General features: G+C 44.4%; 1 protein-coding gene across 2 annotated transcripts in view; it reads left to right on the top strand.

The window, feature by feature from the left end:
• Positions 1–9,288, top strand: part of LOC149307749 (histone-lysine N-methyltransferase PRDM16-like) — a 371,547-nt gene extending 362,259 nt beyond the window's left edge. The window contains exons 15-17 of one of the 2 annotated variants that reach the window (XM_089534389.1): positions 2,007–2,237; positions 4,429–4,603; positions 7,610–9,288. In XM_089534389.1, coding sequence (XP_089390515.1) covers positions 2,007–2,237; positions 4,429–4,603; positions 7,610–7,744 — 541 coding nt within the window. In that variant the 3' untranslated portion in view covers positions 7,745–9,288. The remainder of the gene's footprint in view (positions 1–2,006; positions 2,238–4,428; positions 4,604–7,609) is intronic. The other variant, XM_089534390.1, reaches the window with a different exon arrangement.
• Positions 9,289–13,507: the final 4,219 nt, after the last annotated feature.

Here is a 13,507-nt window from a genome sequence, read left to right as displayed (position 1 = left end):
ACCACAACATGAGGAACTGTATTAAAGGGTCGTGGCATTAGGAAGGTTGGGAACCATTGGTTTAAGAAAACCTGCAGTTGATTCATATCCCCAACTTAACTTCAAATAAGTAATCAACAATTCCCAATCGTTCTTAAAATTAATCAAAGCTTTCTCTTCAGTCAACATTGTCAGATTGTCCATTCGAACAATTTTAATTTTGTTATATACACATATGCGCATGTAGAAGAAACTGAAGGGGCAATCCTTCAGCTGACTGGCATAATTGATCCTATGGGAGAATCGCATTTTGCGAGCATTGAAAACGCACAGAGAGAGAGAGAACTCTCTTATAGCTTGTTTAGACTATGTGACAAGATGCAGGGTTTGCAGGAACCGGGTGCGTTTCCCTGCCTGCGATGGATATTTAATCTGCCGAAGAACTGCGGAAAGAAATAAATAGGGCCCCCTTTTAACATTGCGCACACCCAGAGCCCAAGTGCACAGTGCCAGTTGCAATTAGGTTTCGGCTGTCCTGATGCTTCCAAACGCCACGTAATGTGAACGCGTGGGCATTTTCATCTCTTATTTTATTTATGCTTTTGCACCAGGAATTCCATGCGCCAAGTGGTGCTCCAGTCAGACGCTAACCAAGGCATTACTGATGGCCCTTGGGAGGGGTCAGTGCTTATTTTCTGTCTGGAACGATGTTGTTCCTGGATTCTGGAGCGCCTGGGGCAAAAGATATCATCTGAATTACCCATGGCAAGCTGTCAGCACTGGGCTCTATGGGCAGCCAAGCATTTAAAGTTGGGAAATGAGTGATGCTATTCAGGTTCATATTTACCTGGCTTCGACGACAGACTTCTGCAGCTCATCGAGCGCTGTTTCCTTTAGTCCTCCTCTAAGGACATTATCGCATGAACCCCATTCTTGCTGCAATCACATCAGTTCATAAAAATTGAAACATAACCGTTTCGGAGCAGCTTCGCCACAAGAGTGCAACCAGGGCTGTTTCTGCCATTGCATTTTCTTCTGCAATACCTGTGCCCTACCAGATTCATTCATTTTAATCTTATTTCTACTTTTTAACACAATCCCTGAGTTATCCTAGTGCAATTTAAGCTTTAAAAAGAACGAAATATGGAGAAAATTAAAGGAAAATAGCCTCTTTTGGGGAAAGAAAACAGGAGGGAAGGACAACATGTGGCTGCCAATATCTTAACTGCCCTGGCAGCGATGTTTCGCACCTGCGGGATAATGGAAAAGAGGCATGATCGTCATTTTATTACCTATATATAAGAATTAATATATATTAAAATTAATTCTAATTATAAGGCTAATTATAAGAAGGCCAGTACTGACAGAATGGAAATCTGGACTGATGGTTCTAGGAGGTTTGTATTCAGTAATAACCAGGGCTGTCCCTGCTTAGTTTCGAAAATCCAATGGGATCTGGTGCCTATAGAGTACCGTGTTTCCCGAAAATAAGACATTGTCTTATATTTATTTTTCATGTATGGCTTATTTTCAGGGGATGTCTTGTTTTTATTAAGTATGGTGCAACCATCTACATTGATTCAAATAGCGTGAAGTCGTCTTCTTCCGGAACATCCTCATAACTCTCCAAACCCGGAATTCCATCCTGAATTTCTTGCGACTCCATTTCCTTTAGGACCGTTGGCCCCAATCTTTTTGCTCCCTTCCGCGCAAATGCTTATATTGCGCAAATGCTTACAAATCCTGCAACGGCTTATTTTATGGGTATGCCTTATTTTCGGGGAAACAGGGTATCTAGTCCCTTTTGCTTTCCTATACCGTGCCACAATATTACAAACCTCTGGCATGTTCTCCTTATGTGCTGTTTTTTGTTTTCCTTTCCCAGTTCTGCAGCCTTTCGTCATTACAAACAATGGTAACCCAAAGGAAGGGAAGCAAGGCCAATGGATGTGAGCTCCAAGAGGACATTAAACCATGCTTTCCATTTGTCATCCGATCTACTAATCCTCTCTGATCATTCCCTGCAGGCCTGAAATCCCAAATCCTGATGGCGGCTCCCAGTGCCATGGCCTGGCCAATGACAAAGTGGAAGAGGGGGATGAGGAAGAGGAAGAACTGGAAGAGGAAGACGACGAGAGCCTGACGGGGAAGTCGCAGGACGAGACGGGGTCGCCCACAACGGAGCCACAAGGAGGGTATGAGGATGAGGAAGAGGAGGAGGCCACATCTCTCACCATGAGTTTTGATCGCACCCGACGGTGAGTAGGGCAGTCCTTGCCAGTGAGACGCCTGCTTTTCCCACCCCTTTGCGGATGAATCCTGGGGTGACCATGAAGCATGCACTTGGCATAGCGTAACATTAATACCAGAAAACAGACCCATGGGTAGCTGTGTTGACAAGGCAGCAAAATGCAACGCTCCAAACAAAGGAGCAATACCTTTATTGGGCAAACTGAAAATGCACAAAGGACATCATGCAATGCGAAGGCAAAGGCTTTCATGACTGGCATCCATAGTTTTTGTGGGGTTTTCGGGCTATGTGGCCATGTTCTAGGAGAGTTTGTTCCTGACGTTTCACCAGAGAGAATGCTGGCATGGAAGAGAGCTGGGTGTATATATATACTGTACCCAACTGTCTTCTGTGCCAGCATTCTCTGAGGATGTCAGCCACAGATGCTGCCAAAAGGTCAGGAGTAAACTCTTCTAGAACATGGCCACATAGTCTGAAAAACCCACAAGTATCCAGACACCATGCAAGCTTTCAAAGCTCCTCTGGCTTCTACATCAGACAAAGGTATAAAAAATCAGGAAGGGAGGGGGATGACCACAAACCACAGTCACAGGCCTACATTTTGTCAAGATGTTGTTACGTCGTTCTTAGTTAAGATGGTCTTGAGGAATGTAGGCAGACGCCATTTCTCCTCTTTGGCCATACAAGCTTTGGGAGACAAAGAGTCGTGAAATCCAGGCAATCAAATTTCAACCCCTTTGGCCACGGAAAAAGTAACTTCCCTTGAGATCCGGGCTGTTTCTGTCCCAGGCGACCGATAGCTAGCCATGATATTTCCCATGATAGCATCCCATCGCTCCCTAGCTCCTCCAGCCAAACTAGTCTCTTCAGGACATCACAAGAAATGTAAAACAATGTATGCATATCATCAGTTTTATAAACCAGGGAGTACTTGATTTGATACTTGCAAAAACAGAAGGAGGTAAGTAATTTGGACTTACCTCTTCACAGTTGGACCTTTTAAGAAACAAATGTTTTTGGACCAGAATATTGCACTTTGTCTCCTTTCATTGTTCTACTGTGAATACATGTCTTCCAGTTTTTTGGTCTGTTCCATTGTTTTCCATGGTGGGTCTTGATATTTTGACACACCCTTTCTCAATGAGGCCAAGACCATTTGTAAGGGGAGATACAGAAGGGTGGCTCCATGCCACCCATCTTTACCCCTTGTTGGTGCCGCGCCAACTGCACGGCATGGCACTGAATCGCTCCCTAAAAAGAAGCTGCCTGGAGCGGCTTCTTTTTAGGAGTGCCATAATAGCACTTCTGCGCCCTGACACCACAACTTCTGGCGAGCACTATTTGGGCGTGAGGACACCCATGCGTCATTGTCACACGCCCTATATGGGGTAAGATGGCGCATGGGTGGCGCTAGTAGGGCTGGGCACATATGGACACCCAGCCCTACGAAGCCCTAAAATCAGCCCCAGGCTGGCACTTTGCACCAGTCTGTACTGGATCTAGGTATACATTACATCTCCCATCCCATCTAGAGAAGACCTCAGTGGGACTGACGTAACTCAGGATTACCAGACCTCATTCGTTTTCAGAGGGTCTATCTAAGGGCCAGTGTGATGTAGTGGTCTGAGTGTTGGACTACAGCTCTGGAGACCAGGGTTCAATTCCCAGTTTGACCATAAAACCCACTGGGTGACCTTGGGCAAGCCACTCCGTCTCAACCTCGGGTGAAGGAGTCAATGGCAAACCTCATCTAAACAAATCTGGCCAAGAAACTCCATGATAGGTTTGTTTTAGGGTCACCGTAAGTTGGAGATTACTTGAAGGCACCCAACTGGACCTAAGATAGGATTCAGCCCCAAGTCTCCTGTTGATGGTCCCTGAGCCAAGAAGCGCAACATACAAATGCCAGCAGCAGCGAGCTTCAGCAAATGCACCAGGGATCCAGACTCATGCAACCAAGCCCTCCTTGTGCTGTTTTTTGTTCCTTGTGTCTTATGCACCCTTCTCTATCTGTCCTCCTGTCTGTCAGTGTGGCTCTTCCTTTTCCAATGTCCTGCATGTCTCGCTTTGGGCAGCTCTGTGGTCGGTGTGTGCATGTCCACCCCTTGCCTTGGGTCGCCCTCGCCTTTCGCCAACGGTGAACGGTCAGATGCTCTAACAGGTCAACCCTTCCCCTCCCCTCCTGGTCATTGGTACAGGTGTATTGAGGAGGACGAAGCCGGCTTGTTAGATTTGGAGCAGATGCCGCATTTTGGGAAGGGGCTGGATCTCCGCAAGGCCTCCGAGGAAGCTTTGGAAGTTAAAGATGTGTATAATTCCACCTTAGACTCTGAGGCAATAAAACAAACTCTATACAGGCAGGCTAAAAATCAGGTAGGTATCTGTTGGGACTTTTCCTTAGTTTCCCCTCTAGTGCTACAGCGGGGTTAGCCCCATTTGGTTTCTGTCTGTGTTGAGCTGGGGTTTGTAAGAAGGAAGGAGGAGAGAGATGGCCTGGCAACTAGAAAATATTCATTGCAGGGTGTTGGTCATTGGAATATTTGCAGGGGATGGTGGTCACCAAGTTTACAGATTGGCTTCTCTTCCTCTATAAACTCAAGAGATGAGAAGGAAATGTGGGCTGCAGAAATAATGCAATGTGAAGTCGAAGGCTTTCATGGCTGGCATCCATCGTTTTTTGTGGCTTTTTCAGACAATGCACTCATGTTCTAGAAGAGTTTATGCCTGGCGTTTCACCAGCATCTGTGGCTGGCGTCTTCAGAGACCTGGAGGAAGGAATAAACTCTTCCAGAATATGACCACATTGCCCGAAAAACCCACAAACAACTATAGAGATAATGCAGTTTGACTTCTTTCTTGCCAGGGCCTGAGCGGAGGGCCAATATAGGCTTGAGGTCAGACGTGTGATGCTGGATTGCATCTGCACAGCAGGAATAATGCACTTTGACGCCACTTTAACTGCCACGGCTCCATGCTGTGGAATCCTGTGATTCATAGTTTGTTGTGGCGCCAGAGCTCTCTGAAGGCTAAATAGCGTGCAAAGCTATTGCATTATTTCTGCAGCCTAGGCCTCTTTCTCCTCTCTTGACTTTATATACGAAGAAAAGCTAATCCGTAAACTCTGATGACCACCGTTCCCTGCCATTATTTCCACAATCCCATAGCATTAAGCCATGGAAGTCAAAGCGACATCAAACTGCATTATTCCTGCAGTGCGGATGCAAGTCAGCATCACACATTAAAGCGTATATTGGCTTTTATACTTGTATATCTGCTATGGCTCTCCACTCAGACCCTGGTGAGAAGGAATTCTGGGGGATGGAGGTCAGGGGAAATTTTCCCAGGTAACAATAATACCGAGATTTTTCTGGTAAGATGCCACTGTTTAAAGTGTCAGTATCTAACCCTTCAGAAAGTGGTAGCAACCCATAGAGCAGTGATGACGAACCTATGGCACACGTGCCAGAGGTGGCACTCAGAGCCCTCTCTGTGGGCACATGTGCCGTCACCCCAGCACAGAGTGTGTTACTAGAAAGCCAGAGGGACACGGCACTTTGCAATAAATAAGTGGGTTTGGAGTTACTGTTTGGGCACTCGGTCTCTAAAAGGATCGCCATCACTGCCATAGAGCATAGATGTCCCTGTAAGTTTCCTTCATGGAGGAAGTTGGTTTCCACCTTCTTTGGGGCTCGAGAGCAAGAGCAAGGGGTCCTTTCTTGTTTCCGTGCATGCCTCTTGTCTTTTGTCGAACTAATAAGCTGAAACTGTACTAATGATTTATAGATGTCGTGCTGTCTGTTGCTGTTTCTGCAATGTCAGTGTACTTTTTTAATAATAATAATAATAATAATAATAATAATTTTTAGCCCGCCTCTCCCTACAGATCGAAGGGGGTTACAATAAAAGAAATAAAAATACATAGCACAATATAATAATCAATACATAACCCAGCAGAATAAACAATTAGACATACTTCCGATTTCACTCCTAAAGCTCAGTGTACTTTGTTCTATTCACTCTGAAGCCAATTCTGCTTTCTTCTCAATTGAGGAAACTTCCCATTCTCTCTCTCCATATTCCATGGTGACCAACCCCAGCTAGAAATGAGTTTTTCTGTACTGGAAAGGGTCTACGCTCTATTTAATGCAATCTGAATTTCCAGCTGGGGTCCAGATCCAATTGTCAGTACACTACTGATAGTGTACTACAGGTTGAGTCTCCCTTATCTGAAATGCTTGGGAACAGGAGTGTTTTGGATTTCAGAGTTTTTCAGATCTTGCAGTATTTTTGTATACGTAATAAGTTATCTTGGGGATGTGACACAAGTCTAAACATTTTTTGCTCCATATAGCAGCTTAGCGTAGTGGTTTGAGACTTGGGCTATGACTCTGGAGACCAGGGTTCGATTCCTAGCTCAGCCATAAAACCCACTGGGTGGCCTTAGACAAGTCATATGTTCTCAGTTTCAGCGGAAGGCCATGACAAACCTCCTCTGAACAAACCTTGCCAAGAAAACCCCATGATAGGTTCATGTTAGGTTCTGCCATAAGTCAGAGACAACTTGAAAGCACGCAACAAGAACAGTGCACCTTCATATACAATAGTTGTAATAATGGCATGCATGAAACAAAGTGAGTTTACATCCAACCATCAGAAAGCACATGCATCACTATCTAAGCCATCCATGTAGACAGACTTTGGAATATTTTGGATATTGGGATTCCGGATAAAGGACACTCAACCAGTACAATCTACATTTCTTGTTGGTCCATCTTGGCCTTTGTTATGCTGAAGGGAGCCTACAGATGTAGGGAGAAATTGCTATCTCTGGATGAAATAATCCCCATATTGTCCGCCCTATGCTCAGCACATTCGCCCTGGAGTGTGAGAAGGCTGAACCAATTCAGATGTAATCCCTAACCATGACTTACTGCTATCTATGGGCATCGTGCGCACCCACTATGTACCCAAGTTTATCCATTCCTCCTTTTCCTCTGATTCCAGGAGTTAGCCTTGAGGCCCACTTCCAATGGTGGTTTATAAGTCTAGTTTGGAGGCATGCTGGCATGCACAAGCCACCATTTGCGCATGTGCAAACCAATCATAGATGTCGAGGAGAAAGAGTGCTTGAGCCTGAGGCATAATGGTTCGGTAAATACATGTGAAGTGAAGCATCTTAACACCTAACATGGGGTAAACTGATGGTATCTCCTCGCCCCTATATGTTAAATGGAGAGTGCCTCGCAAGATGTATTCCTTCGCAATCCTCACTTGAAGTGAAGGGGGAGGCATTCCATCTTGGGATTCTCGCAGCCGTTAAGGATCAGACTGGCCTGTATTGATGCTTTCTTTTTCTTGCTGTGTTTTCTTTCGTCATAGGCTTATGCAATGATGTTGTCCCTCTCTGAGAACACTCCGCTCCATCCTTCCTCCCAGAACTCTCTGGATGCTTGGTTGAACATGGCAGGAGCGGCTTCTGAGCCTGGAGGCTTCAACTCCATCGGTCATCTCTGAGAGGTCCGAGGAGGCACCTGGCCAGAATCATCCCAGCAAAGAGGCCGAGGTGCCATCCGGGGGCTCTCAGAAATCCTGGCAAGCGGAAGACTGATGGAAAAGCCCTTGGGGGCTTGCCAACCGGGAGGAGAAACCCTTCGCCGATGATTCATTTCCCATTTTGTCAAACGTCGGACACACCACGCCACCCAGCAGCCTCCAGACCCTGCCGTCTCCGATGCATGGCACATAACCAGGAGTGAAATTTGCTCCCTGCAGGGGAAAATATCAGGTGCATTTGTCGTCCGCAAATGGAAATACTGTCCCCTCTCGCATCACGGACCACGTTGCTGAGCCAGCAAGAACCGACTTGTAAAACTTAACTAATCTTGAAGTCCTTTGGATCCTCATATCAAGTTCTGCTAAAGGAGAAGACTTTCTAGGCCAGGTCTTATTGTAATGAAGTCACTGGAGTTCCACTGAGATTAGAACACTGTTGACTTTCTACTGCTTTGTTTCCCCTCTCCTTTTAAAACAAGTGTCAAATTCTGTGCCCTGAGGTCCGTGTACATTTATAGTGTGAACCCTTCCAAAAGAGGCTTTGCTGTGAGCAACAATCTCTAAATGTATCGGGGCAAAATCCTGATAGTTCAAATTCAAATTTATTTCTTTCTTTAAAAAATCCTATATGTGTAACCCTATAAACCCAAGGCCATCAGCCTTTGAATGTCTGTTGTCACTTCTCTTAGTGAGAGCAACAGCATACTCTTAAGCTGAGAGGTCCACCTCCATCTTGGTAGACAACTTCTTTTGTGGTCCGTTATCCCATCCGTCCATTGTCTTTATGATGAAAAAATGACATATATATATATTTTTAAGATGAACAGAATACATGGTATTTCCTCTGTCCTGCGTGGATAGGATAATGGTTGTCCATAGGGCATAGCAGTGGTCCGTAATGGTTGCCATATAGCTCAAAGCAGAAACGTTTCCATGGGAAAAGACAAAGAGGGAAAGAGAGAGAAGGAAATTCATCTCTTCCAGTGAATGGCCACCAATTACGGATGTACGGAGCCTTACTTATCTCCGCAACCCAAGAAACATTACAAGTCTTATTTAAAAACAAAATCCTATTACTTTGCTCAGATGCTTTGCCTGAGAAAGAGTCTTCCCATCTGCCTTGAATGTTAGTGTTAGCAGGTATCTGCGAATTGGGTCTACTCACTGAAGACTGGCTTACCACTGGAAGATCTAAACCTAAAGTAAGAGTGTCCACCACAAATGCTTGCTAAGGAAAATGCTCCACGGTTCGCTTTCACCAATGGACTGTTGGCCCCTCTTATAGAAAGGCATTTTCAGCCGAAACCCACTGGGCATTAAGCCACTGGCCTAACACCAGCAATGTTAAACCACAAGCCCAGTGTCTGAGGAGCTCACGTTCCACACACAATAAAAGGGAGTGATCAACATTGATCCCGTCAGACCCTCAACCTTATTACTCCAGCCCACTTTTTAGAAACCAAGGTGTGCTCTTTTCTATATTGCAACATTTAGATTCTGATTGACAAGCAAGGACATATTTATGCAAATAATATCAAGAAGTGGTTGAGGGTTGAGTTGGGTTGGGTTGAGTTGGGTTGAGTTCAGTTGGGTTGGGTTCAGTTGGGTTGGGTTGGATTCAGTTGAGTTGGGTTCAGTTGGGTTGAGTTCAGTTGGGTTGAGTTCAGTTGGGTTGGGGTCAGTTGGGTTGGGTTCAGTTGGGTTGGGTTACTAGTTCCTACTTTAATTTAGGTTCATATTTTTGGTTCTGAGTCACCACCCCGACCCCAACGCCAATGTTTTCAAACATTATTCAGACCGAGTCCTTAGACACAGAAATAATAATGCTGGGTCCTTGTGGCGAATGTTGTTGTGCGTCCAGCCTTAGTTACACTTGGATTAAGTCAGTGCATTCTTTTTTCTTGTAAATCACTATTTTAGGGGAAATCTGTGGTAATCTTGGGTAATGGGGTAGGAGAAAATCATTATTGGTCAAGGCCTCTCTGTAGCTGCTTCTAAGACGAGAACTAAATGGTGCAGAGCTTAGGTTGTGCATCTGCCGGGGAAAGCATTAAACCTATTGTATCTCCTCTCTCCTAGTGTCGAGCGGTAGGTGAGGACATGATATTTCATATCATTGTGTGTCTCTCTGCCTCAGCTTCATTTCACTGGCAGAAAAGTCCATGCGATACAATGACCCAAGACCCTCCATTTTGCTTGTCTTGACATGGTGGGAGATATAGGGAAAACAAGAAGGTAGGACCTACAGAGTTGGAGCTTGCACAAATGGGTCTCATCTAAATATGGCTAAGTATGAATCCAACTCACTGTTTTCGGGAATAGCCCTACATCCTTCGTAACACCTACAGGTTGAGTCTCCCTTATCGGAAACACTTGGGAAGAGAGACGTTTGGGATTTTGGAGGTTTGGGGACTTTGGACTATTTGCATATACACCATAATAATATAATAATTATAATAATAACATTTTATTTACATCCCGCCTCTCCATCTGGATCGAGGCGGCTTACAATCGTGAGGGATCCAAGTCTAAATATGAAACTTGTTTATGTTTTGCACATACCTTATACACATCGCTTGGAGGTGATTTATAGATAATGGTTCTAATAAAGTATGTGTACGTTGAAACGTCAAAAAGCAAAGATGTCTCTATCTTAACCACCCATGTGGACACTTTTAAATTTGGGAATATTTCGGATTTCAGAAGTCTGGATAAGAGAGACTCGACCTGTAATTCCTATCTAAGAAACACACCTTTTTGGGACTTGGGACTTCTCTTTCTTCCCACCATCTCGCACTAAGTTAGACCATCTCTTTGCACAAAACTCTTCACTTGGTGCCCATGGACTGATATTGCCGTAATGATTTTTTACCCTCCAAGGCTTACTTCTCAGGAAGGCCTAGTTACACAACCAACTTAAATCTGTGTTGCTCCTGTTTCATTGCCTGGGCTTCCTTGAAAGCATTTGAAGGCAGTCTAGATTGGTCAAGGCATGCTAGAAGTCCTTGCAGAACTACATTTCTCAGGACTGCCTTAGGGAGAGGACTACTAATGGACTTGAATAAAGTCTGTATATATGGCCATAGGTAACAATGTGCAGACATGGAGGAATGCCCAAGTGTCACTCCCTTGTCTGTGTCAGGACCCACCTTGCATGGTGTCTTCTCATACACACTGTCAGTTGATTCCATTTTTTAAAATGTTGGACGTTTTCACATTTCTTCAAAACCTGCCCCCAAAGATACCTTTTTAAATAGCTTGCATCTTCAGTCTTGGACCACAAATGGTCCAAGATCTTCAGTTCAGATGGCAATCTCATTCTCCCTGCCCAAGTAAAGGTACAAAGGATACAGGGCCAGCCAAGTTATTTAGCAAACTGAGGCAGGAAATGCTCTTCCCTTCCATTCTCTGTCCTTATAAACACTCCTTCATCCAAAGATTAGCTCCGCAAAGTAGGCACCTGATTCTGCCCGACGGTCAATGAAACAGAAGGTAGCCATATGAAAAACCCACATACTTCTTTGAAAGCCCCTAAATCTCACTATATCTTTAATTTATTGGGTGCTTGAAGGGGAGATCTGCATAGGATCTGCATAGTAGGTGGACTTTCAGCATACTCTAAGCTGAAAGGCCACCTCCATCTTGGGAGACAACGTCTTTTGTGGTCTGTTAACTCATCCGCCCATTGTCTTTATGAAGAAAAATGACATATGTGTGTGTGTGTGTGTGTGTGTGTGTGTGTGTGTGTATATATATATATATATATATTAAGATGAACAGAATACATGCTATTTCCTTTGTCCTGCGTGGATAGGATATCCATATTTTAGCAAATGTATCTGGATCTGCTCATGTTGCTTCAGATACATTTCTACCACTACTGACCCTCCTTCTTTCGCCATCAAATTATGGTTGTCTGGTTTCAGATAACTTGCCCATTTTCAAGACTTACATAGGCAACACATTCTTTGAGCTCTTTTGGATGTCCTGCACCCAGGTTTGTCAGGCCAAGGAGAAAGCAAATCCATCATCCTTCTGGCTAGTCTTGAGTAATTGCAGAGTGAAGGACTGAGAGACAAATCTTTTTCATCCCTTGTTACATGATCCATTTAAGAGCTTCTTTTACCAGGCACTGAACTCACCTGGCACATCTTGGACTTCACCCAGGAGCCATATTATCTCTCTATCATGCTAATGGGCATCCATTCTTCTCCAGCATGAAACACTCATGGATTCCAACTATGTCAATGCCATTTCATTCCATGGGACCCTAGTCTGGTTCTAGAGCAGAGGTCCTCAAACTTTGATCCTCCAGCTGTTTTGGCCTTCAGAAGCCTTTGCCAGTATGGCCAGTGATGAAGAAATCTGGGGGATGAAGTCCAAAACATCTGGAGGACCAGAGGTCGAGAACCACTGTTCTAGAGTTTGGAGAACCGTCATGCACAAAGATCCCTTGACTTCTAAGGAGCATATAACCTGAGAGATGTCAGCCTGTGCCCTCCATATTTATAGAGAACCCCTCTCCCTTCCTCTTTTGCATGTCCACACCACTATATTGAAACCTCTTCATCTCAGATGAGTCAAGAAAAGAAGAGAGAGTTTGCACTGAGCTTCCAAGAGAAAACTCTGGGAGGTGTCTTGAGGTGGGGCAACTTGCATGGACTCCTAATCTCTAGTGTTTGCTTAGGTTAAGGGACTCTGGTGCCCATCGTGTTGGAAGTAGATACTTTGACAATCCTTTGTGGCATTGTGTGTTCCACTTATCCACCCAATGGGGTTTAATGCATCTCCCTACAAGTGCAAAGCACCAGTTCCTTCTTCACTGGAGGACAGGGAGAACGTTTGAAGGCACCACACAGGTCACTTACAGTTCTTTCTTGGCCATCATGCCAACCCATACCAAGGGCACCCGTTCTGCCCTATCTCCCTACAGGACACTACCAACCCCTTGGGTTGCACTTGCCAGCCCTTGCCCAAGAAATGTGCCGTACTGCTTTGGCAGACATGGGACTGATATCCCTTATATATGAACTGATACAAGTCTGTTGTGAGAAGTTGCCCTCTGAGATGAAGGAGAACGTTCCATAGCTTGGCATTTCTGTTTCTACTTCTAAAGCCGAAACAACAATAGCAACCAAACGCATCCCATTCAGGTGAGCTGTGTATTCCCATTGGGGCCAAGGTGTAAGATGTTAATATTAATAACGATTACGGTAATAATAGTTTTAAAAGCCTATTGGGCTGTTTCACGGGGCAATGGAAGCCTTCTTTGATCTGTATATAACTTGTAATTTTTTTTAATGGAGGGGGGAAAGAACATACCTTTTTCTTATTTTATTTCTTCCTTAACAGTATTTTATTATATATATATTTGCATTAGATATCATTATTGTGAAGAAATAATGTTAATATAAATAACTAGTGAAGGACCAAAAATGGTGTAATTGAGGCTGTATGTTGTATGATCAATAACCATGATCAATAATTGATTATTATTTTTTTCATTTTTGTCATCGCTATTAATGTGCCAAATCCCCCCCCCCCCCCCACCGAGTAATAAGAGCATTATTCTGGCTGCGAGTTTCCCAGACAATCATAGATTTTGTTTAACTGGTTTGGCATTTGCGTTTAGAATTAAGCACGCTATTTATTTCTATTTGCCTTTAGAGTTTGGTTCGGCAAAAACCGGTGTTATTTCCTCTACCACTGAGTCTCTGAAGGTGT

Source organism: Sceloporus occidentalis, unplaced genomic scaffold, assembly GCF_023333645.1.
Source record: "Sceloporus occidentalis isolate IW3139 unplaced genomic scaffold, rSceOcc1.0.p SCAF_8, whole genome shotgun sequence".
Lineage (NCBI taxonomy): Eukaryota > Metazoa > Chordata > Lepidosauria > Squamata > Phrynosomatidae > Sceloporus > Sceloporus occidentalis.
Note: the sequence above shows the minus strand (reverse complement) of the source record. Positions and strands in the feature narration are given on the sequence as shown.